This window comes from Bos javanicus, chromosome 11, assembly GCF_032452875.1.
Source record: "Bos javanicus breed banteng chromosome 11, ARS-OSU_banteng_1.0, whole genome shotgun sequence".
Classification (NCBI taxonomy): Eukaryota; Metazoa; Chordata; class Mammalia; order Artiodactyla; family Bovidae; genus Bos; species Bos javanicus.
In genome coordinates this window covers 87,704,623-87,728,987 of record NC_083878.1, presented here as the reverse complement: position 1 = coordinate 87,728,987, position 24,365 = coordinate 87,704,623, and the positions used below count along the sequence as shown (strand labels likewise).

Below are 24,365 nucleotides of genomic sequence, written 5' to 3'. Positions count from 1 at the left end.
CAGAGGATGAGATGGCTGGATGACATCACCGACTCAATGGACATGAGTTTGAGTGGACTCCGGGAGTTGGTGATGGACAGGGAGGCCTGGCATTTTGCGGTTCATGGGGTCGCAAAGAGTTGGACATGACTGAGTGACTAAACTGAACTGAATGCATCTACATTTCATTAAAAAATTAGGCTATTTTTTCTATTGCACTTCATTTTCAAGAATTTATGAGTGAAATATATTCAGAGTAAAATGAAGCATTCCAGAATTCTAACTTTCTAACTTTCTAATTTCTAACTTTCTCCTTTTCTCAGCTTTTATACACAGGTGATTTCTCAAGACAAGAAGACAGACACTTAATGGCAGCTGAAATTCCTAACATTAAACCTGATATTCTTATCATTGTAAGTATTAGTGCCCCGTATTATAATTAGTGTAATGTAAGTAGGATTTTTTCCAGGGAAAAATAACATGATCTCATTTTCATATCTGTGATCAGATATAAATATGTCTAGTTTTTTAGTACAAAAATGTTTTGGCCTCTCTTTGTAGTGCAACCCCACTTCGTGTTAAATATATTAGCTAGTCTAATATCGGAGATGATATTCTGTCTCCCAAATATTCTTGTTTAGGTTAATTACTCCAAACATGTAGAACGTCTTAAAGGTTGTGTAGAATGGCGTGGCCCCACTGTCTTTGCCGTGGTGACTGTCTTCTGGCCTCTAGTACCTGCTAACTTTATGTGTATGTCTTACCTTCCTACTAGGTTGCAATTAACTGTACAGAAGCTTTGGTGGGGAGGGGATGAGTGGTAAGGAGCAAATTAATAAATTTGCATTGGTCCTATGGTTTATATAAGAATATCGGTGGAAGTGCCATCTGTTGCCCCCTCACCACCCACAGCATCCCCCAGCTACCCAAGCATGAGGGACTGGTGTGTATTGCTGTCCATATGCAGTGTATTGTGAGTGAACTCAGTTTGTCTTAGCTCATGGTATATTCAGCATGTAAACTGACCTTAAGGAAAGTTGCTTTTTTTTTAATTCTCAGGGTAAAAAGTTATTTTCATTATATCTGGTACTGTAGAGCAGTACCTTTCAAATTTTAATGTGTTTATGAAACATCTGGTAATGCTATAGAAATACAGATTCTGACTGTGGCTGAGCTGGGGCTCTGGTACTTCTGATAAGCTCCTGGGGGGCGGCCAGTGCTGAAAGAAGCATCCTAAAATTATCTTGAGCAGGGAAGATACATTTTTGAACTATTTCCTGATATTTTTCCTTAGCCAGACCTGAATTCTAACATTTTTATTCACTCTTCTTTCCAATTAGTGTTTTAACAGCATATGTTCAAGTAAATTGCATAATAATAGAGACGTAGGTCACTTTGCTTCTACATTTCATTGATATTTACCTTTTGTATTCTTTGAGACTCACCAGCCCTGGTCTCACCCTTCTCATGTTGTTTAGGAATCTACTTATGGGACCCATATCCACGAGAAGCGAGAGGAGCGAGAGGCAAGGTTCTGTAATACCGTCCATGATATTGTGAACAGAGGGGGCCGAGGCCTCATTCCCGTCTTTGCTCTCGGACGGGCCCAGGAACTCCTCTTGATTTTAGGTACGCCTTTTCCTTTTTATTTGGGATAGTCTCAAAATCCTACAGTGCAGTTAGAGCAAGATCACTGCATGTCCTTGGATAGGTCACTCTACCCTCTGGGCTTTGGTTTCTGTATTTAAGACGAGGGAATTGTTGCCAGTAAGAGCCCAGAGATGCAGCGACTGTCTTCCAGCACTGCTGGGACTATAAATGGTGAACAGTCAGCGTCTTAAAAATACCCTACCCTTGGACCCAGCAGTTCAACCTCTGGGAAATAAATACATCGAAAATTCTGTGAGTTAAGAGATTTCATAATTCTAAATATTTCTAATGAAATATTATGTCAATAAATATCACACTCTAGAAAAAAAATCATGTTTCAGATGAGTTAATACATATTGTTACATAATATATTAAGTGGACCAAAAAAGTAGGGTTCAAAACTGTGGACTCCGACCCTAGTTAGGTAGAAAATACACAAATGACTGGAAAGATATCCAGATATTAAATCTAGATATCTGGATGATTTCTTTTTCCTGCCTTTCTCCATTTTCCAAATACCTTAATGTGCATGTATAACTTTTTGTAATAAGAGGAACAGTGGGTATCACTTTTTACATATATTTATATTTAGCAACCCTTTTTAACATTCTGTGATTCTTTTCTGGGGAATGCACTCTTCTTTAAGAATAACTGGTAAGTGCTTTATACGTATATGGCTTCAACGTGAAGAACTAGAAAAGGTCTTGAGCTCTCACTCTCAGTTCTTCCATATGTGTGATGATAGGGACAAATAGAATCCCTGTTACACTGAAAAGAGAAATAAGGGGAAAGAATAAATGACCTCAGATCAAAAGCAAATCTCTGAGAGAGACAGGGCTTCCCAGGTGGCGCTAGTGCTAAATAAAGAACCCACCTGCAGAAGACAGAAGAGACGTGAGTTCAGTCCCCAGGTTGGGAAGATCCCCTGGAGGAGGGCATGGCAGCCCACTCCAGTATTCTTGCCTGGAGCCTGGTGGGTTATATACTCCAAAAGGTCGCAAAGAGTTGGACACAACTGAAGGACTTAGTAGAAGCTAAATTTTCTAAAGCCTTAGCCAGTCCTTTTTCTCTTGGTTCTCCTTTCCTACTGCATGTCACATTTGTCCTTATAGAAGTCTTAAAATGAAAAGTCTCCATGGCAAAGTAATGAGAGGAGTAGAAGAAATGAAGATGTAAAGCCAGGTTGTCACCATCATCAGGTTGCCAGATTTAGTAAATAAAAATACAGGACACCAGTTAAATTTTAATTTCAAATAAATAATATATTTGATATTATAGCAAGTATTTCAGACAAATTATACTAAAAATCTTTTATTTGTCTGAAATTAAAGTTTAATTGAGCATTTGCTGTTTTTGTCTGACAACCCTACTATCAAGTATATTGTGATTCCTTTTATGAATGAGGACTGCTCTCCGCCCTTGTTCCTTGTCCCTTAGATTCTCCCTGTACTGTTCTATAATAGAGAGGATGACCTTGCCAACCACTGGTTTCAGATCTCACCCATGATCTAACCATATGACTCTGGGCAAGTTATTCATCTTTTTTTTTAACACTTGAAGTTTTCTCATAAAAGTACACACAAAAAGTACCAGGCTGTGATGTGATCTTGGGATATAGTATACTTTGGAAGGTATTTGAGAAATCATAAGAGTATATATGAGAGCATCGACACCGTTAAAAATTCTAATCATATCTAAAAGAATATGAACAGTTAAACCAGAGGGCAAAGCAAGAAATGTAACACATGTGATGGGAAAAGTCCCAGTCCTTATATAGAGGTTTCACTTATAAATCAAGTTTAAAAAAAAAAAATTGCCACAGTTTTCAGCCTTTTTTACCTTCAGCTTCCTAATATATATAGACCTAGAGATGATCATACTAAGTGAAGTAAGTCAGACAGAGAAAGATAAATATCATATGTTATCTCTTATATGTGGACTCTATAATATGATACAAATGAGAACAAATGAGAGAACAGACTTAAAGTTACTGAAGGGGAAAGGCTGGGGCAGGGGGGATAATTGGGGCGTTTGGGATGAGCAGGTACAGACTACTGTGTATAAATTAGATAAACAGCAGGGCTTTACTGTGTCACACAGGGGAACCGTGTTCAGTATCTTGTGATAAACTAGAGTGGAAAAGAATCTGTGTAACTGAATCACTTTGCCGTACACCAGAAACTAACACAATGTTCTCAATTAACCATCAGTTCAGTTCAGTTCAGTCGCTCAGTCATGTCCTACTGTTTGTGACCCCATCAATCGCAGCACGCCAGGCCTCCCTGTCCATCACCAACTCCCGGAGTTCACTCAGACTCACATCCATCGAGTCAGTATACTCTCATTTAAAAAAAGAAGGAAAGAAGTTCTGGTTTTTTAAGCTTGAGTTAGGACCAATTTTAGTAAATTTTTAATTTACTTAATTTTTCTTAACCTCTTTATAGTTTTGTGCTTTATTTCTTTTCTGAATTTTTTTAAAAACTTCTTGTGTGTATCATTTATTATTTGAGCTATTTACTCCACATTAAGGGGAGAAGGAAATGGCAACCCACTCCAGTATTCTTGCCTGGAGAATCCCAGGGACAGTGAAGCCTGGCAGGCTACAGTCTATAGGGTTGCAAGGGTCAGACAAAACTTAGCAACTAAACCACCACCTCACGTTAAAAGAAAAATGTGTTTCTTGTAAAATCTCTCTAGATGAGTACTGGCAGAATCACCCAGAACTCCATGATATTCCAATATACTATGCATCATCTTTGGCCAAGAAGTGTATGGCAGTGTACCAGACATATGTGAACGCCATGAATGACAAAATCCGCAAACAGATCAACATCAATAATCCATTTGTTTTCAAACACATTAGTAATCTGAAGGTGAGTGCTTGTGGAAGAAAGAAGGACAAATAACACTGAAGTCATTAACAGTGGGAGATGCCCGCCATTGATCCTCTGGTTGACTCCATGCTAAAGTCTTACCTTTCATCACTTTTCTGAGGGATACCATAAACTTCACAACTGGCATTCCTTTTTGCTTAAACATAAATATTGCCATTTGTTCCAAGTCTCTACATGTTCTCAATATTTACTATTGCTATATAACTTGGATTCCTCTGCCATAGAAATAAAAAGCCCTGATGAGAAAAATATCTGCTATGTATTTTTTCTGTTCTTACTCAGACCTAATCATCTTTTTGATTAGCACTGCAGATTCCATATGTGAAAATTTTCATGTTTATTTTTCTAGAGTATTCAATAAAATCTAATTTCCTTTCATTTAAATAAAAAGTTTCATTTGAACTAATGCTCTAATCATAATAACATAATGCCCTAAATAATTCAAGTTATAAGTGGTCTTCCAATTATTAATAGGTTCTGTTCACAAAGTATTTTTTAGGTTAATTGCTTAGGAATTAGACCCAAGTTTTCCCTAGAAACAGTGTTAAACTTAGTTAGATTTCCAGGCCAACTCAGAATACTGATGAAGTGTGCAAAGCCATTGTGAATCTTTGGGGAAATTCTTTTGGAGTTCTGTCTTGGATAGATAGAAACCCATTTGACTTTTCCTTCCATTTGACTCTGCCTGTCTGCTAGGCACTGAAAATGCTCCTAATGGTTTTTTAGCTACCTAAAGAAGGTTTTGAAGGTCAGTGTGAACTAATGGCTTTTTATCATTTTGTTTTCCTTTCATTCCCAGCCTAAATAAACTGTTCAGGAACTTAAAATGTTTGCTAGTTTTGTCAAGGCCCTTCCAGTCACGTGGTTAACCTTTTTACCTCACTTTTTGGTGTTCTTTATAAATAAGGAATGCTTTATCTTAACATGCTGTTATCATTTCCTTTTCTCTCTCAGAGCATGGATCATTTTGATGACATTGGTCCCAGCGTGGTCATGGCCTCCCCAGGCATGATGCAAAGTGGTTTATCCAGAGAGCTCTTTGAAAGCTGGTGTACTGATAAGAGGAACGGCGTCATCATAGCCGGCTACTGTGTAGAAGGCACGCTTGCCAAGGTCAGTCAGAGCCTGAGACCATTGGGCACTTCCTGATCAAGGCTGCAGAGGTGGCGCTGTCCTCACAGGTTTCTCCATTGAAGTAGTTCTTTAAATGACATAGGTCTTGATTTTTTAAAATGAGGATGGCAATAGGCAGCTGGAGCTGATCTTAAGGTTGACGAATGAGATCCAGGTGATGGATAAGCATGTGAAAGCTTGAGAAGTGCTCATCTAGTTACAGTTAAAAAAAAAAAAAAAGTGGAAGGGAATCTATTTGAGACAAACACATGGATATCCTCATCTGATGAAGAAAAGGCTTCATCAGTGTTCATAAGGCTTCATAGTATTCTCTTGAAAAGTTGGAGAATGTGTTTGGGTTGAGTGCCCACCTTCCTCTTGATATAAAATGTTTGAGGGCTTCTCTAGTGGTTCGGTGATAAAGAATCTGCCTGCCAGTGCAGGAGACAGCGGTTTGATTCCTGATCCGGGAGAATCCCACATGCCACAGAGCAACTACGCCCATGCGCCACAGCTATTGGGCCTGTGCTGTAGAGCCAGGAGCCACAGCTACTGAGCCCACGTGCTGCAGCTACTGAAGCCCACGTGCCCTAGAGCCTGAGCTCCGCAACAAGAGAAGCTGTCACGTTGAGAAGCCTGCGCACTGCAACTAGAGTATTCCCTGCTCCCCGCAACTAGAGAAAAGCCCATGCAGCAACGAAGACTCAGCCAAAGATGAATAATAAATTTTTTTAAATGGCTGATATTAACTGTGAGGGATGTAGACACTGATGTGCAAAGCTTGAGAGGCAGATTCTGAACATTCCTGCATCACATTCTCTTATTGATAACTAATAAACACATTATGATTCCCAGCTCAGATCATTTTTATTACTTTACCTTATTCTGCTAGACACTTAGTGTTGGCTGTGTATCTAACATAGATTTCAGAGTAGAAATACTTTCGTCTTTTATACAGATCCTGTCACCTGGAAAGGGACTTTTCAGGGCAGATGGTTGGGGATGCAAGTGTGCTTTTCCAACCACAAGTTAAAATTCTCCCTTGTAGGACTCCAAATACACTGAATTTTTGTTACTTTGCTTACTTTCCTGATTAAACGTTTCCTTGATTGACAAAATAAGTATTTGATATTGACTGAGTCAGTAGTATTCGAATGCTTTTTGTGCTAAAACTCCTAAATTAGCATGAGTTTATGGCTAGGTGAAAAAGTAGAAAACATACCTTTTGTTTTCTAATTAGAGTTTGTGTTTTGTTTACTTTTCTTTGTTTATAACAGCATATCATGTCTGAACCAGAAGAAATCACTACCATGTCCGGGCAGAAGTTACCTCTGAAAATGTCTGTTGATTACATCTCTTTCTCTGCGCACACGGATTACCAGCAAACCAGTGAATTTATACGTGCTTTGAAGCCGCCTCACGTGGTCAGTGTATGCGTCTGACTTTAGCATTAAAGGCTCAGGAAGAGGCTGGCCCAGCAGCAGCTGGTCCTCAGAGCAGCCCTGCCCTGATGGTAGTGCTCTCATCACAGGCCTCGTGCCCTTACATCTGACCTTCACCACTTCCCTTTGAGTTAGGCAAGCTGTGCGCTTTCATTTTCTCCATCTTACACGGGATCTCTGGCTCAGATCTACCAGCTCAGCTTCCTTTCCCTTATTTTCTTGCTGTTTCCCCAGTAACTTAAGAGCACTGACTTCGCAGTGTGACTGTTTCGAATCCCATCTCCATCCCTTACTTGCCCTGTAGTCCTGGGCAAGTGACTTAACCTTTCCTTAGCTCATCTGTAAATGGGGATAATAACACCTCTTAAAGTTCTTACGAAAATTAAATGAGAGAACATATATTTAAAGCATGTAACATGGGGCCTGGCATATAGGAAATGCCTCTTAATGTGGAGAGAGGAGAGAGGCAAGCCATCACAGTAGGAGTTAATGATGCAGTTAGATATGAAATACATTGCACAGCTCCTTAAGTTTTATGTAATTTTGATGGTAACAGTTATATTTTGGTGGGGCTGGAGAGAGTTAAACTAAAAAAAAGTTTCTTAGAGGAGCACTTACAGAACGTAAGATGAAAGATGAGGAAATGGATGAAGTAATGAAGTACCCACTCTGAATGTAGCATGTATCAAAATTCCATTCCTTTTTATGGCTGAATAATATTCTATTGCATGTATATACCGTGTTTTGTTTATTCATCTGTTGATGGACACTTGGGTTGTTTCCACCCTTTATAATTAGTGTTTACATTTCTACTATTGTAAATAATGCTGCCATGAACGCTGGCATGTAAGTATCTGTTTGAGTCCTTTTTCTCAGTCCTTTTGGGTATATACCAAGGAGTGGAATTGTTGGATCGTGGGCTAATTCTCCGTTTAACTTTTGAGGAATCACCGAGCTGCTTTCCACAGCAGTTACACCATTTTACATTCCCACAGCAGTGCACAAGGGTTCCAGTTCTCCATATTCTTGTCAGCTTGTTATTTTCCTTTTTAGAATCATCACCATGCTAGTAAGGGTGAGGCAGCACCTCTGTAGTTTTGATTTCGTTTCCTTGGTGACTAAGGATGCTGAGCGTTTTGTGTCCCTTGTTGGTCATTTTTTAGTTCTTTCTAGCAAATAGTCCTGACAGTTACTGCTGCCCCTTGATGAGCAGAGTCTTTGGTGGGAAAAGTTCCTCTCCTACTGGCTTTATATGAGTTAAGTGTAGGCCATTCACGCGTGTCTACTACTGTATGTGGTTTATGGATATTCTCCCAGATTTTAAAGCCATGGAGGAAAAGCTGTGTGGCACTTTCTCTCTGGAATCACCCCCTCATCCTCAGTCCTATTGTGTTGCTCTCCAGAGTCTAGCTCTGCTGTCGGTTTAAATCCCTGAATTGGATTTGATGTTTACCCTCCTCCAGTAGCCAAGTCAGCAAAAGTCTGCCCACACGATAAACTAATAATAGTACCGGTGGTAACAGTAAACAACAGCTAGCATTTATTGATTATCTACTATGTGCCAAGCACTGTGCTAGGGTTTTGTATACATCAACTTGTTTACTCCTCACAACCAACAGTGGTTCCGTAGATGAGGCGCTGAGATGTTAAATAATTTGCCCAAAGTTACACAGCTAGTAAGTGGCAATGCCAGGATTTGTGTTACAGCAAATAACACAAATCTGTGTTATAGCCCCTAGAGCTGGGGCTCATCATCTCCAGGCCATATGCCTCTGCCTGCAGTAACACTGGGCAAGCTTCTGTTAGCCCAGGCAAGACATCGACTACCAGTAGTCTGTAGGTTAGAAATGATCCGTCCAGTGGCTAAGACGCTACACCCACAATGCGGAGCACCTGGGCTCGATCACTGGTCAGGGAACTAGATCCAGCGCAACTAAGACCCAGCGCAGCCAAATATATATTTTAAAAAAGAAGAACATTAGGAAAAAAAGAATGATCTGTCTTGTAAAATATAGGTTATAAAAGTCAGTTAGAAAGACTATTAGCTAATGCAATACTTGTAAATACCTCTCTAAAACATAATTTCATTTGGTTGTGAAAAATTTTATATGGCATTCCTTTAAGAAATAGAAGAAAGCATCAGAAGTCCTTTTTTTCCATAGAAAGCTTCTCTTGATAGTCTTATATTAAGAAACCTGAAGAAAACTCTGGGTGTTTTCTGGGACAGTAGGAGTAGCAGTAGTTGCACGCGAGAACCACGTGCACTTAAAGTGGGGAGAGACTACAGAAGTCACCTCGTCCAGCTGCTTTCTAGAAAAAGTCATCTTCCATAAAGGTGTGTGTCTCACTAGTGGCAAATACTGGAATGGAAAAGAGATTTCTTTACTCCCTCTTGAAATAAGCCAAATAGAATGAAAACCTCATACATGTTTGATTGACTGGGAATCCTTAAATGTAGTAAAGTTTAATGACTTCAAATATATCTCCATTTCATATAATAATTAATTCAGATAAAGGCCAACATTAACCTGAACTAAGGATGCTTCCCTATGCACTTTTAAAATTTATGCTTTGTAGATTTTAGTCCATGGAGAACAGAATGAAATGGCCAGATTGAAAGCAGCCCTGATTCGAGAATATGAAGATAATGATGAAGTTCACATAGAGGTTCATAATCCTCGGAATACAGAGGCAGTGACCTTGAACTTCAGGGGAGAAAAACTAGCCAAGGTAAAAGGTTATGGTTTTTTGTTTTTTTTTTAAGGTTATGGTTTTTAATCCTATCCATTCCTAATAGTTCATAATCCCTTTAGGGAAATGTGTATTAAGAAAATCCAGCTCTTAATCGAATCGGAATAATGTGCTCAACAATGATTTCTGTCTACTCAGTATTTTAATACTATAAGACTTTATCCTTGTGTTTTTAGGCTTTTTCTGTTTCCACTAATGTTTTTTCATATGGAAAATTTTCAAATAAATTAGGTTTTGAGTTTCATAGCTTTTAATCCACATTCCCAACTTACTTTTCATACCTATATCAGATAGTAAACAAATGTCCATTACGGTTTTGTTTTTTCCACTACTGTTTTTTACTACATCCAATACAGTATTCTGTCTACCTCCTGGCATTCTCCCTAAGAAACTGAAGATAGGCCCGTGTCTAAACATAATGTCTGTGGATACAATGGAATTTATAAAAATTTGTTTTTTCAAGAGTTAATCATTTTTGATGAAATGTAAGATTTTTCACAATTTAAAAAAGAAATAGTTGAGAAAAAAAATCTTCACCTGAAATTTTAGTGGGATGCTGTAAGAAGTCTGCATTTTTACCTCCTGTTCATCAAAAGTCTTTTAAGATACCGCTAACGGGAGCTTTTTCATGATTTGTCTGAAGCTTTAAATATCAAGCGTGTTAACGAGCAGCTTGACAGAATTCTTTTAGTACATGAGCCAAATTCCAGGAAGCCGTTTGATAAATATCATTTCTTGCAGTCAAATTGAGGAAAATTTGCAGAAATTAGGAAGTAAGGCTTTTTTTGCAAAATAGAGCCAATGGTTGTACTGACTCCTGAATCTCACTGTTCACAGAACTTTCCAGGGGATAGTTTAATGGAAAGGCTCAAATGGTCATCATTGTGATTGAGTCCCTGAATTTTTAATTGTGTTTCACAAGATTCTGTTCTCTTCAAATTGTTTTGGGCTCTTTTTCTTCTTTTTTAAAATAGGTCATGGGATTTTTAGCAGACAAAAAACCAGAACAGGGCCAGCGGGTCTCAGGAATACTTGTTAAAAGAAACTTTAATTATCACATACTTTCTCCTTGTGACCTCTCCAGTAAGTATACTATTAAATGTCGAATGTAATTTGATTTTAGTAGATTAAAAAAACCTGGGACTTCCCTGGTGATTCAGTGGTTAAGACTTCCTGCTTCCACTGCAGAGGGCTCAATTGGAAACATAAGCTCTTCTATAAGACCAGTTGGCTACTGCTGACGCTTCTTAAGCCTGTCTTCTACATTTCACATGAAGTATTGGTACTTTCATTTCCTGAAATGAGGTTAGACTCTCCACAGAAACTTTTTGATTGGTATGACCTTCAGTGTTAAGTTGCTGGCTGAGCCTTGTGTTTAAGCCCGTGCAAATGCTAAGCTGTCCTCACTTGTGCAGTAACTATGGTGTTTGTGCATGCATGCTAAGTCACTTCAGTCATGTCTGACTCTTTCAACCCTATGGATAGTAGCCCAGCAGGCTCCTCTGTCCATGAGATTCTTTAGGGAAGAATACTGGAGTGGGTTGCCATGCCCACCTCCAGGGGATCTTCCCAACCCAGGGAGCAAACCTGCATCTCTTACACCTCCTGCACTGGCAGGCAATGTATTCTTTACCACTAGTACCACTTGGGAAGCACCAACTATGGTATTATCTTCAAGTAAATAACTGTGCTCAATTTTATGTATATGACACTAATAAAAATGATTTAGCAAGGAATAAGAAATAACAGTGATGTTTAGGGTGCAGCTGTTAGATGAGCCAACTGTCAGCTTTCAGACCATCACACAGTAGAAATATAACTTGTTCCATTAGCAATTGGTGAGGTCTTAACTCTATGCCAGACATTGTGCCAGGTACTGGAAGGCTAGAGATGTATTAAAACACACAATCCCAGGCCTCGAATAGCTCTCTGTTAAGGGAAGGCATCTTGTGAAGAGCTAATCACAGTATTGACCCAGGACCTACAGAGTGCATGAGTACGTGAGGAGAGAATGGGCCTAGAAGACTTAGGAAAAGCTTTGTAAACCAGGTTGCTTTTCTGCAGGAGGTGAAGGATTGCTAACCAGAAAAGATGGCCGAACACAGCTGGCCTACTGGCTTGGAGATGTTTAGCGACCTGATGTGTTTGGGGAAATGAGAGTGCCTTCTGGAGCACAAGTTAACTGTTGGCTGGGGTGGGGGTCCGGGTGAGGGGAGTAGGGGGTGGGGGTCGGGTGAGGGGAGGGGGTAAGGGGGAGGATGTAGAATAGGAACCAATTGCGGAGCACCTTGTTATCTTGAAAAACGTGTTCTCGCTTATTTTGCTTTTACTTCTCTTTCCTTTACTCCCGATCTGTGTTTGCAAACTGTGTTTTGTGGAACTAGTATTGTTTTCTACAGCATATTTATTTTAATTTCCTCTCCAGATTATACTGACTTGGCCATGAGCACTGTAAAACAGACCCAAGCCATTCCATATACTGGTCCTTTTAATTTGCTCTATTACCAGCTACAGAAATTGACAGGTGTGTATTTATTAACATTCACTTAATTCTTTTCTGTTTTTTGCATAAGTATATATCTAGGAAGCCAATACTGTACCAATAAGAAAGATGTCACATCTTCACAAAGACAGCACGTTTTAAGATTTAGTGTGTGTGACATCTGCAGATGGGCTGATAAAGTGGTTTCTCCTATTCCAAGAGAGAAGTATACTACACAGTACTGTAATTTTTTGAAAGCAACAAACAGGTGTTGCCCCCGGTGTTCCTGCAGTCTCTGGGAGCTGCGGGTGGCTCTGAGGGCAGCAAAGGAAGCTCTGGGCACTTGGCTCGTGGGGTGGCGGCGATTTAGATCCAGCCGAAGAGCGCCAGCACCCACACAGTGGCCTACCCAGCAGCGATGCTACCAGCTCCTCGCTCTGCTTAGGCCACCCGTGAACTTGGAGTATGGAATGAAGCAGGGCAAAGACTAATAGAGTTTTGCCAAGAAAATGCACTGGTCATAACAAACACCCTCTTCCAACAACACAAGAGAAGAATCTATACATGGACATCACTAGATGGTCAACACCGAAATCAGATTGATTATATTCTTTGCAGCCAAAGATGGAGAAGCTCTATACAATCAGCAAAAAACAAGACCAGGAGCTGACTGTGGCTCAGACCATGAACTCCTTATTGCCAAATTCAGACTTAAATTGAAGAAAGTAGGGAAAACCACTAGACCATTCAGGTATGACCTAAATCAAATCCCTTATGATTATACAGTGGAAGTGAGAAATAGAATTTAAGGGCCTAGATCTGATAGATAGAGTGCTTGATGAACTATGGACTGAGGTTCGTGACATTGTACAGGAGACAGGGATCAAGACCATCCCCGTGGAAAAGAAATGCAAAAAAGCAAAATGGCTGTCTGGGGAGGCCTTACAAATAGCTGTGAAAAGAAGAAAAGCGAAAAGCAAAGGAGAAAAGGAAAGATATAAACATCTGAATGCAGAGTTCCAAAGAATAGCAAGAAGAGATAAGAAAGCCTTCTTCAGCGATCAATGCAAAGAAATAGAGGAGAACAACAGAATGGGAAAGACTAGAGATCTCTTCAAGAAAATCAGAGACACCAAAGGAACATTTCATGCAAAGATGGGCTTGATAAAGGACAGAAATGGTATGGACCTAACAGAAGCAGAAGATATTAAGAAGAGATGGCAAGACACACAGAAGAACTGTACAAAAAAGATCTTCACGACCCAGATAATCACACCCAATGGTGTGATCACTGACCTAGAGCCAGACATCCTGGAATGTGAAGTCAAGTGGGCCTTAGGAAGCATCACTACAAACAAAGCTAGTGGAGGTGATAGAATTCCAGTTGAGCTATTCCAGATCCTGAAAGATGATGCTGTGAAAGTGCTGCACTCAATATGCCAGCAAATTTGAAAAACTCAGCAGTGGCCACCGGACTGGAAAAGGTCAGTTTCCATTCCAATCCCAAAGAAAGGCAATGCCAAAGAATGCTCAGACTACTGCACAATTGCACTCATCTCACACGCTAGTAAAGTAATGCTCAAAATTCTCCAAGCCAGGCTTCAGCAATATGTGAACCGTGAACTTCCTGATGTTCAAACTGGTTTTAGAAAAGGCAGAGGAACCAGAGATCAAATTGCCAACATCCGCTGGATCATGGAAAAAGCAAGAGAGTTCCAGAAAAACATCTATTTCTGCTTTATTGACTATGCCAAAGCCTTTAACTGTGTGGATCACAATAAACTGTGGAAAATTCTGAAAGAGATGGGAATACCAGACCACCTGATCTGCCTCTTAAGAAATTTGTATGCAGGTCAGGAAGCAACAGTTAGAACTGGACATGGAACAACAGACTGGTTCCAAATAGGAAAAGGAGTACGTCAAGGCTGTATATTGTCACCCTGTTTATTTAACTTCTATGCAGAGTACATCATGAGAAATGCTAGGCTGGAAGGAAAACAAGCTGGAATCAAGATTGCCCGGAGAAATATCAATAACCTCAGATATGCAGATGACACCACCCTTATGGCAGAGAGTGAAGAGCAACTAAAAAGCCTCTTGATGAAAGTGAAAGAGGAGAGTGAAAAAGTTGGCTTAAAGCTCAACATTCAGAAAACAAAGATCATGGCATCCAGTCCCATCATGAGAAATAGATGGGGAAACAGTGGAAACAGTGTCAGACTTTATTTTTCTGGGCTCCAAAATCACTGCAGATGGTGACTGCAGCCATGAAATTAAAAGATGCTTACTCCTTGGAAGGAAAGTTATGACCAACCTAGACAGCATATTCAAAAGCAGAGACATTACTTTACTAACAAAGGTTCGTCTAGTCAAGGCTATGATTTTTCCTGTGGTAATGTATGGATGTGAGAGTTGGACTGTGAAGAAGGCTGAGTGCCAAAGAATTGGTGCTTTTGAACTGTGGAGTTGGAAAAGACTCTTGAGAGTCCCTTGGACTGCAAGGAGATCCAACCAGTCCATTCTGAAGGAGATCAGCCCTGGGATTTCTTTGGAAGGAATGATGCTGAAGCTGAAACTCCAGTACTTTGGCCACCTCATGCGAAGAGTTGACTCATTGGAAAAGACTCTGATGCTGGGAGGGATTGGGGGCAAGAGGAGAAGGGGACAACAGAGGATGAGATGGCTGGATGGCATCACTGACTTGATGGATGTCTCAGTGAACACCGGGAGTTGGTGATGGACAGAGAGGCCTGGCATGCTGCGATTCATGGGGTCGCAAAAAGTCGGACATGACTGAGCGACTGATCTGATCTGATCTGATATCTAGGAAAGGACATTAATTTTGATAATTGTGTCAGAATTGCACAAATTTTATTTGTACTTCACCTGGTCATGTTATCACCTTTAGGTGAATTTCACCTTTAGGTGAAATTTTAAAAATAGTCTGATAAACATTTTTTAAATCCCATAATATCTCTTATTCTTGATCCACATAAAATTCTAAAATTGTTAGTAGTTTTTGCTTCTTGTATTTAAAATCCACTTCAGTTAACATAATTTTTATACCTAGTATACCTAAATTTTATAATGTCTTTTCTTCGTTCAATGAAAGTAATTTTTCTGGTTCCATCAGTACAGATCTCTAGAGCAGATTTTTTAAGAGTGCATGACCACTGCCCAAAGGTCAGTAAAGAGTAACCTCTTCTGTTTTCATATTAGACCATTTTGAATTAGAGACTTTTGTGTATGAACATCATGAAGGTCAAAGACTAAAAACGAGGGCTCTATCTGATAAACAAGAGCTTCAAATCACGAAGTTATACTTTCTATTAACATGTTCTTTGTAATTGATATAGTACAGTACTGCTAAAAGATAAACCAATAGAAAGAACATCTTTTTTTTTTTAACCTCAGAACCTCATGTTAGAAAATAACACAAGAAGTTAATAAAATATGTCTGAAAGTGTTAAGTGTCAGTTGCTTGAAAAGTGAAGTCGCTCAGTCATGTCCGACTCTTAGCAACCCCGTGGATTGCAGCCCACCAGGCTCCTCCGTGCATGGGATTTTCCAGCCAAGAGCACTGGAGTGGGGTGCCATCGCCTTCTCCTTACAAAGCATCTATTGGACACTTATTAAAAGAAAGGTAGAAAACACTTATAAAGGACATATTATGTGCTCAGGATGATTCTAGATCCTTCACACATTGTATACCTACAACAGCCTTATGAAGAGATACTATTATTATCATTTCCACTCCATTTTGGATAAGGGTTGCTTAGTTGTGTCCAACTCTTTACAACCCATGGACTATAGACCACCAGGGTCCTCTGTCCATGGGATTCTCCAGGCAAGAATACTGGAGTGGCTTGCCATTCCCTTCTCTAGGGGATCTTCCAGACCCAGGGATTGAACCTGGGTTTCCCGCCTTGCAGGCAGATACTTTACCATCTGAGCCACCAGGGAAGCTCAAAATATGTCTGAATTAACCCTTAATTAAAAGGTTACTGGGAAGACCAGAAAAGCTTTATCTTAGACAATGGAATTTCCCTGTAGAACTATTAAAACCTGTTAAGACAGAAGGTAGAAGTGACGGTTCATGTTAAATATTAAGATGCTAGTTGCTGAATCTCTTGAACAGACATAGATGTTTGACAGTCATCAGTTTGCAATTGATAACATGTTTAATGTTCAAGGCAAATTGTGTCTAGTTATGTGAATTTTTGTAATATAAGGCATTTGTTGATCTCTTTCAGTTGCTATTAGCAATTTATATAAAATCTACTTAACTATTTAAAGTCTGTCTATACACATGAGTTATTAAATTTTTTTCATTGTACCATCTTATTTCAGCTAACTCTGTAACTAAATAAATTATGCTATAGAAGATTATTAATTTTTTATTATGGCTTTTTTCCAAAATTTTTTATGTTTACACAATTTTTAAAGGTTGCTTTCCATTGATAGTTATTACAAAATCCTGGCTGTCTTCCTCATGTTGTGCAACACATCCTTGAGCCTATCTTATACCCAATAGTTTATACCTCCCATTTCCCCGCCTTGTATCGCCCCCCCTCAAAAAATTATATACATCTTACAGTTTCTTTTTTTTTCAGGTGATGTGGAAGAATTAGAAATTCAAGAAAAGCCTGCTTTGAAAGTGTTTAAAAATATTACTGTAATACAGGAACCAGGAATGGTGGTATTAGAAGTAAGATGAGATCATTTACCTAAACAAGGAGGGGGAAATGTTTTGAGTTCACATGTAATTGTAGAAAAAATTGGGTTCTTCCCAATCAGGAAAAAAATTGTTGGAAAATATATATATGTATATTTTTCTTTGCAAGATCAGCTTTAAATATAGCATAGGTAGGCATTTTCTATATAGTTACAATAGCATAGACACTAATAATAAATTAAGACTTAGTATTTAGTGTGTGTAATGAGCCAAAGCCTCTCATATGAGTAAGTGTTAACTGATTTTGTGGTATCCTAGAATGTCTTCAGTAATATTAAAAGATCTTAAAATTCTCAAGATAAAAATATAATTGTTATTTTAAAGCAAACAAACTTGTCATGCAGTTCTTCTTAAGAGGGTGGAATCCTGCAACATTAAAATGACCCAAATCCACAAAGGCTCGAAATGATTAATTTAGGTAAATATGGTTCCCACTGTTATAATTTTAAATTCATATTGGTAGAATTTAGGACCCACACACCAAATGACTCTGATGGTTGATTTTCATAGGTTGTGAAGGTCACTCAGTCGTGTCCAACTCTTTGTGACCCCATTGACTGTACAGTCCATGGAATCTCCAGGCCAGAATACTGGAGTGGGTTACCATGCCCTTCTCCAGGGATCTTGCCAACCTAGGGATCGAACTCAGGTCTCCCACATTGCAGGCAGATTCTTCACCGTCTGAGCCACCAGGGAAGCCCTTTCATAGGTTGGCATCTATTTAAAGAAGGATTTTCTTCAGTGAGTCCTGGAACTGAATGATCCAGGAAGATACCTTGTCTGTTTCTTTGCCTCACGGCAGACTGTAAATTTCCCAGCTCTGTGGTCTACTATTCTGTTTATACATATTACTGTTTAAACAAACAGAAAAAGATTGGTCCGTGCTGTTTCCATTGCAGTTCTCTGATTTAAGTTTGAATTGTGTTTATAAGGGTAAAAGTAACTGAAAAACTGTCAAGAGAAATAGTTATCTATAACATGAAGTTACAGAAAATAATATAGTCATATAAAGCATATCTAAGAAAAGGGAGAAGTTATTAGAGACATTAATTTAGCTCTTGCTACTTAATACTATTAAGAGAATGCATTTTTTTATTTCCTAGCATTAACATGCCAAAGAAGATCTTCAAGGTAGATCTTCAAGTGACTCTATTGCTTATAAAAGTACTCTTTGGACAGAGAATGATAAGAGGTGGGGTGGGGATCTCACCTAACCTGGCAGACAGTGAAGACTCTTCTAGAGCACTGGGCACAGAACAGTGACAGAGGACCTTAGGCTTCATATGAGAGGCAGAGTAAATCTTTAAAGATGAAACTGGCTGTGCTACTAAAATATAGAGACTAGCAATTTAAGTTTGAATCCCAAAACTAGCAATTAATTACTGTTTATGTTATCTTCCACAAATTACTTTTGAGTCAGTTTATTCCTTTATAATGAAGATGTGAGTTAAATGAGAGGATGCGTATAAGACACTCACCACAAAGGACCTACTTGGTATAAAACATTTTACTGTTGTTTAAAAAAAAATTAGAGAAGTCAGCATTATTAGTTAATTTCAGTAAATAATGGGTCAGTTGATTTCAGTGAAATGCTAGAAGCAGTAGTCCCCCACGTACAGTCTGTGGATGGGTGCTGGTGATTACAGTTTGTGAGCGTGGCTGGGCTGGACCCCACTAATTCTGCCTCTTGCCTTGCAGTGGTTGGCAAATCCTTCCAATGATATGTATGCAGATACAGTCACAACCGTGATACTAGAAGTTCAGTCAAACCCAAAAATAAGGAAAGGTACAGAATTACTTCATTTTTTTCAATTCTTTCATTTATCCCATGGTTCTGTGAAATGTAAAGCATAAAACAGTCCTCAAGAACTTGAAATTTCTTTATTATTTCATTCCTATAATCCAAGATATATGAATAACAGTGTATATTACTAATATTTTACTTACTTTTTATCCTGATTCTCCATTCATGCTGTAAAAATGTGGTTGCAATTAACAGGAAGATAAAAATCTCTTTAGTAATAGTCCTCTTAAAAACAATCAGAAATTCCAGAATATTGCTGAGTTGAGCCAACATTTCTAATATGAAAATATGCTGCTATATTCATGTCTAGTAAAACTTGTTAACAAAATGGAATTTCCATTGGGGGCAGTTTTGCAGTAATTTTGTTTTCTTTGCTAAGGAGCATTTTTTAATCAAAGAAAACGCCCATGAAAATATCTTTGTATCATTTCTTTATAGTTTGATTCTATTTTATGCATAATTCAGTGTAACGCATGTTAAGGTACACGTGTACGGCGGGCCTTTGTGTTCCTGGGGAGGAAGCTAAGCTTGAAATATTCCAGGAAGCCTCACATGCCAGCTCTATTCTAGAAGCACCTTCTGTGAAACACTGTTATTCTTCATTGATAGCATTTGCTCCTGTTTCGTTTCTTAACCTGATGACACCTCAGTCTAGGTCTGGAAACAGCAGCTGTATCTGTACCTGCATGCATGTTCAGCCCTATCTGCCATTTATTTTGAGTCCCCCCACTCTGAGGACACATAAGAAAGCTACACATTTTTCTCAACTTACCTCCACAAGTTGATGCTCTATGTATATTTGTCACTTAAAGGATTCCAATTAACCATTTTGGTTTCTCAGCAACTATCTTCTGATTGTTGATTTGGAAATTATCCTAACCAGGAATATGGACATTGAACCCACCGTTCCTTTTTTTCCCCAGGTGCAGTACAGAAGGTTTCTAAAAAATTAGAAATGCATGTTTACAGCAAGAGGCTGGAGATCATGCTCCAGTAAGTGCTGCGTGATTACTGCTCAGCCGGGTAGTGACGCAGGAGGGAGGGGCTCAGTGCCGGTGCCATCGCTGCCTGGCTCTGAGGCTCAGACAAGGTCACCGAACTGGTCTGGGTGACTCTTTTCTATCAGTAAAGTGCCTTGAACTGCTTCTTTCCAACTAAATACCCCAGCCACTGCTGAGTGTAACTCACAGGAGGTCTTTGGAATTGATCTAAAGGCCCAGAGAGCCAGTGGACTGGGGTGCTTGGATTTGAAGACTACTCCAGTGCTTCATAGCCTTGGGGCTTTAAGCAAATCTGTGTCTTGCTTCCCTCCTGTCTGGAAGGGGCTCCTTCCAAAATGAAGTGAAAGTGAAAGTTGCTCAGTCGTGTCCGACTCTTTGAGACCCCATGGACTATACAGTGCATGGAATTCTCCAGGCCAGAACACTGGAGTGGGTAGCCTTTCCCTTCTCCAGGGGATCTTCCCAAACCAGGGATCAAACCCAGGTCTCCTGCATTGCAGGCGGATTCTTTACCAGCTGAGCCACCAGGGAAGCCCCCTTACCAAAATACATACGGATTAAGATAATGTATATAAAGTACCTAACACAGTGCCTGCTGAATGGAGCATTCTTAATAAATGATAGCTGTGTATTTCACCTGTCTTGTAAAATTAATAAAATATATGAAAGTAAATAAATCTCAGGGGTAGATGGGGATAAATGCTGTGGCTGACAGTAAAGACTCTGCCTGCAATGCATGAGACCTGGGTTTGATCCCTGGATGGGGAAGATCCCCTGGAGTAGGAAATGGCAACTCACTCAAGTATTCTTGCCTGGAGAGTTCCATGGACAGAGGAGCCTGGCAGGCTATAGTCCATGTGGTCACAACAGAGTCAGACACAACTGAGCAACTGACACTTTAGCTTTTGGGGGGTAGGTATAAGTATTCCACTTCACAACTATAGGCTATTTCCAATATTATTTTCCCCCAAATATATAAAACTGTACTCTACATATTTGTAAAGCATTCTCCACTAATAGCGCATCTTTGTTTATTTTAAGGGACATATTTGGAGAAGACTGTGTTAGTGTAAAAGATGGTTCTATTCTTAGTGTCACAGTGGATGGAAAAACTGCTAACATAAATTTGGAGACACGGGTATGTAGCTGTTCATTTCTACATTTCAGGACATCTGGGGGGAAAAAGTGAAAGCAAAAATCTCTTACATTTTGGCATTTCCTTCCAGTTTTTTCCTACATTTTAAAAATTGTGTTTGTGTTACCAGTTCTGTGTCCTTTTTATTTCTCTTTCATCATGAGTGTTTTTTGCACATTGCTGCGTAGCACACATTTCCCTTGTCTTTATTCCTCCACTGTTTTCTATTTGAATAATGTGCCTTAACCTCAGCATTTCGCTAGTGTGGCATCCAGTTGACTCCAGATTTTTCAGAGAAGCTGCTTTTCTGTTGGCAGCAAGATCCAAGTGATTTTTCCAAACAATGGGCTTCAAGAGTATAGGGCCTCCTCCCACCACACCCAGCAGATCTTTCAGGATTATGTCACAGACAGAAATGAATAAGTACATCCTCCTTGTGGAGTTGTTTTTGAAGATGAAAACAGTTCTAAACAAATAACACCTTTGGTATTTCTTCTGTATATACTTTGACTGTTTAGATGTTTTGAGAAAACACTAGATTTATTTTACCTCAATAAGAAGGAAAAAAAGCTAAGAACCTAGAGAAGAAATATTGAGAGCTAGTAAACCTATGAAACAAACGTTCAAATCAGATCCACTAATAATTAAAGGAAATACACATTTAAAGCATGAGACGTCACTGTTTCTGTGCTTATATTGGCACAAATTAAAAAGGGTGCTATGACCCAGTGACAGTGGAAGAAGAGGGGAACAGTGACTTCCAGGGCTATTTTGGACAAGGAAGAGGCTAGAAGTTGGGTGGCGCATTCTTTCTGCAGGGTGGTTTGGTGATCTGCATCGAAAGTCTTCAAAAAATAAATACTTTTATCCACAATTCCACTTCCTGGATTTAACCAAAGAAGATAATTAGGCAAGTGAGCAAAAGTATCTATAAAAGGATGTCTATTTTAGCATTGATTATAACACAGAAAAACTGCAAGAGACCTACATTTCCAAGAGTAGGATCTAATAAATAAAACAACTGAAAAAATAATATGTGTGTTATACCCTTATGATGATACTATATGTACAGCCACTAGCAATGATTTATTAATGTGCAAAGTCATCCATTTACATTATTGAGTGGGAGGGGAAAGTTATAAGATAGCAAGTATGATAAATTATCCCATTTTTGTTTTAAAGGAATATGTGTATAGCCAGAAGTCTAGAAGATTATATACTGAAAGGTTAAAAGTAGTTATCAGTAGGTCATAGAATTAAGGGTGTTTTCATTGCTAAATTTTCACATGAGGGATATTTATTGTATAACAAAAATTCTTTTAAACAGTATAGTACTTTGTGGTTAAGAAGTAATTGGGAGATGACTGGGCTTCCCAGATGGTACAGTGGTAAAGAATCCACCTGCCAGTGCAGGAGACATGGTTTCCCCTGGGTCGGGAAGATCCCCTGGAGGAGGAAACAGAAACCCATTCCAGTATTCTTGCCCAGGAAATCCCATGGACAGAGGAGCCTGCAGGATACAGTCCATGGACTCACAAAGAGTTGGACGTGACTGAGCACGCAGGCACAGGAGACGATGAGTGAATATAGATCAAATTTAATACCAGATGTTGAGTAGATGACCACATCTATTGTTCGCTCAGTGTTTCAGTAATTTGTGTTGCATAGACTAAATTCCTGGAGTATCATTTGCTGGATCAAAACACAGGCTATGAAGTAAACAGTTCTCTCAGCTTTCCTTTTATTCTTTTTTTCCTCCCAAGTTAGCCTCTCGTTAGACCCAGTCATCATGCCACTGGGAATCTCTGCATCCAGTGCAAGCGCACAGGTATGCAGTGCAGCCCTTCTGGCTTTTAATAATCAAGGCCCCACCCCCTTGGGAACCAGTTGTTTTTAAAGAGCATTAGTTTACCTTGCATATAATAATTCTAGACACTTGCATTAAAAGGCATGTCTGTGCTCTCGCTTTCAGACTGTAGAATGTGAAGAAGGCAGTGAAGATGACGAGTCCCTCCGAGAAATGGTGGAACTGGCGGCCCAGAGACTGTACGAGGCCCTCACACCCGTCCACTGACAGCCTCTGTCTGTCGACATTCAGCCTTTTGTAATGCCTGACTCTACTTCTGTTGCTTAAAATAAAATACATTCATTTCTCTGGGGTACCCTGTTCACTTTCGATGGCAACTGGCCTTTATCCAAGCACCTTGAATACTGCTAAATCACCACCAAATTTGTCCATTATTCTCACACTGCTGAATAAACTGCTGTTACTGATTCTACTTCTAGGCATGTATGCAGCTCCCTCAGGAACTTCAGATCTGCTCCCAGCAGCAGGGTCGGAATATCTTATGTCCCTTTTAAGGAAAGGTAATGTGTGATGGTTTGAGTTTTCATTTATATCCTCTTAATTTGAATTGCTAATTAGAGATTATCACTTAAAAGTTTTAAGCCCCCTTTCTATTTCTTTCCAATATTCTTACCAAATTCCTTAATTTATAGTTTGTAAAATTAGGACTTGAGATTCAATATTATTTCTTTGTATAATTCAATTCAGAGATATTCAAAATAGAATTTTTATGACTCAGGTTCAAGGGTCATATGTTGTCGAATTGTTTTATGTGTAAAGTAATCAGCAGTCCAGTTTCCTCAAGTACAAGTAATTTAGACTTGCAAGTAACTGGACACAGGAGTGTTGAGTGCCATGTGTGGAGGGCTCAGCCCGGGGCTGCTTTCTCAGGGAAAGGGCCTGATTGCTCCCTCTGAATGAGAATGAGCACAGACCGGGGCCAGGTCCTCAAGTTGCAGCGCAGCTGCAGAGCTGTTACATTCACTGTCAGGCTAAAGCCTCCACTCATCCAGGCACTGTTTAGTTCTTGCCTGTGCTTCAGTGATACACACGTCAGTGCCTGAATCTGAATTTTTGCTTGAAACAAAATACATCTATTTCTATAAAGTACTCTACTTTGGCCCAAACCAGAGGTCTAAGGGTCACCTTTTATAAGTGTCATTTAGGATTTTGTTGAGATACATTTAAAAACATTTTTAAATTAATACACACTTGTGTTATCTTTACAACCCAGGTTATATGCAGCAAAAAAAGCAAGTCCTGTTTCCCAGTCCCTCCCCCTAAGGTACCAATTTCAGTTAAGGATGTTAAGCTGCTCTTGAATTTGGACTGTGGCTCTAACTCCAGGTCATTTTCTCCCATCTGGTTCCTGCCACGGTCTTCCTTCTCCTCTCCCTATGACTGATTCCTAAAATAACAGACCTGCCCTCAAGCCACCCCTGCTGGAAATCCTGCAGGGCTTCTTCGCCTTAATTAGGGTGAAGTCCAAACCTTAACTTGGCCTCACAGAGGGTTCTCAACCCTGGCCACATA

At 39.4% G+C, this 24,365-nt stretch overlaps 1 protein-coding gene across 1 annotated transcript in view; it reads left to right on the top strand.

Moving 5' to 3' along the window:
* CPSF3 (cleavage and polyadenylation specific factor 3) overlaps positions 1-23,141 on the top strand; it is a 33,338-nt gene extending 10,197 nt beyond the window's left edge. The window contains exons 6-18 of the mRNA XM_061433347.1: positions 303-392; positions 1,458-1,608; positions 4,327-4,502; positions 5,478-5,636; positions 6,914-7,060; positions 9,656-9,808; positions 10,804-10,912; positions 12,255-12,353; positions 16,925-17,019; positions 18,745-18,832; positions 19,774-19,843; positions 20,893-20,989; positions 22,959-23,141. Of these exons, the coding sequence (XP_061289331.1) occupies positions 303-392; positions 1,458-1,608; positions 4,327-4,502; positions 5,478-5,636; positions 6,914-7,060; positions 9,656-9,808; positions 10,804-10,912; positions 12,255-12,353; positions 16,925-17,019; positions 18,745-18,832; positions 19,774-19,843; positions 20,893-20,989; positions 22,959-23,060 (1,536 nt within the window). The 3' untranslated portion in view covers positions 23,061-23,141. The remainder of the gene's footprint in view (positions 1-302; positions 393-1,457; positions 1,609-4,326; positions 4,503-5,477; positions 5,637-6,913; positions 7,061-9,655; positions 9,809-10,803; positions 10,913-12,254; positions 12,354-16,924; positions 17,020-18,744; positions 18,833-19,773; positions 19,844-20,892; positions 20,990-22,958) is intronic.
* Positions 23,142-24,365: the final 1,224 nt, after the last annotated feature.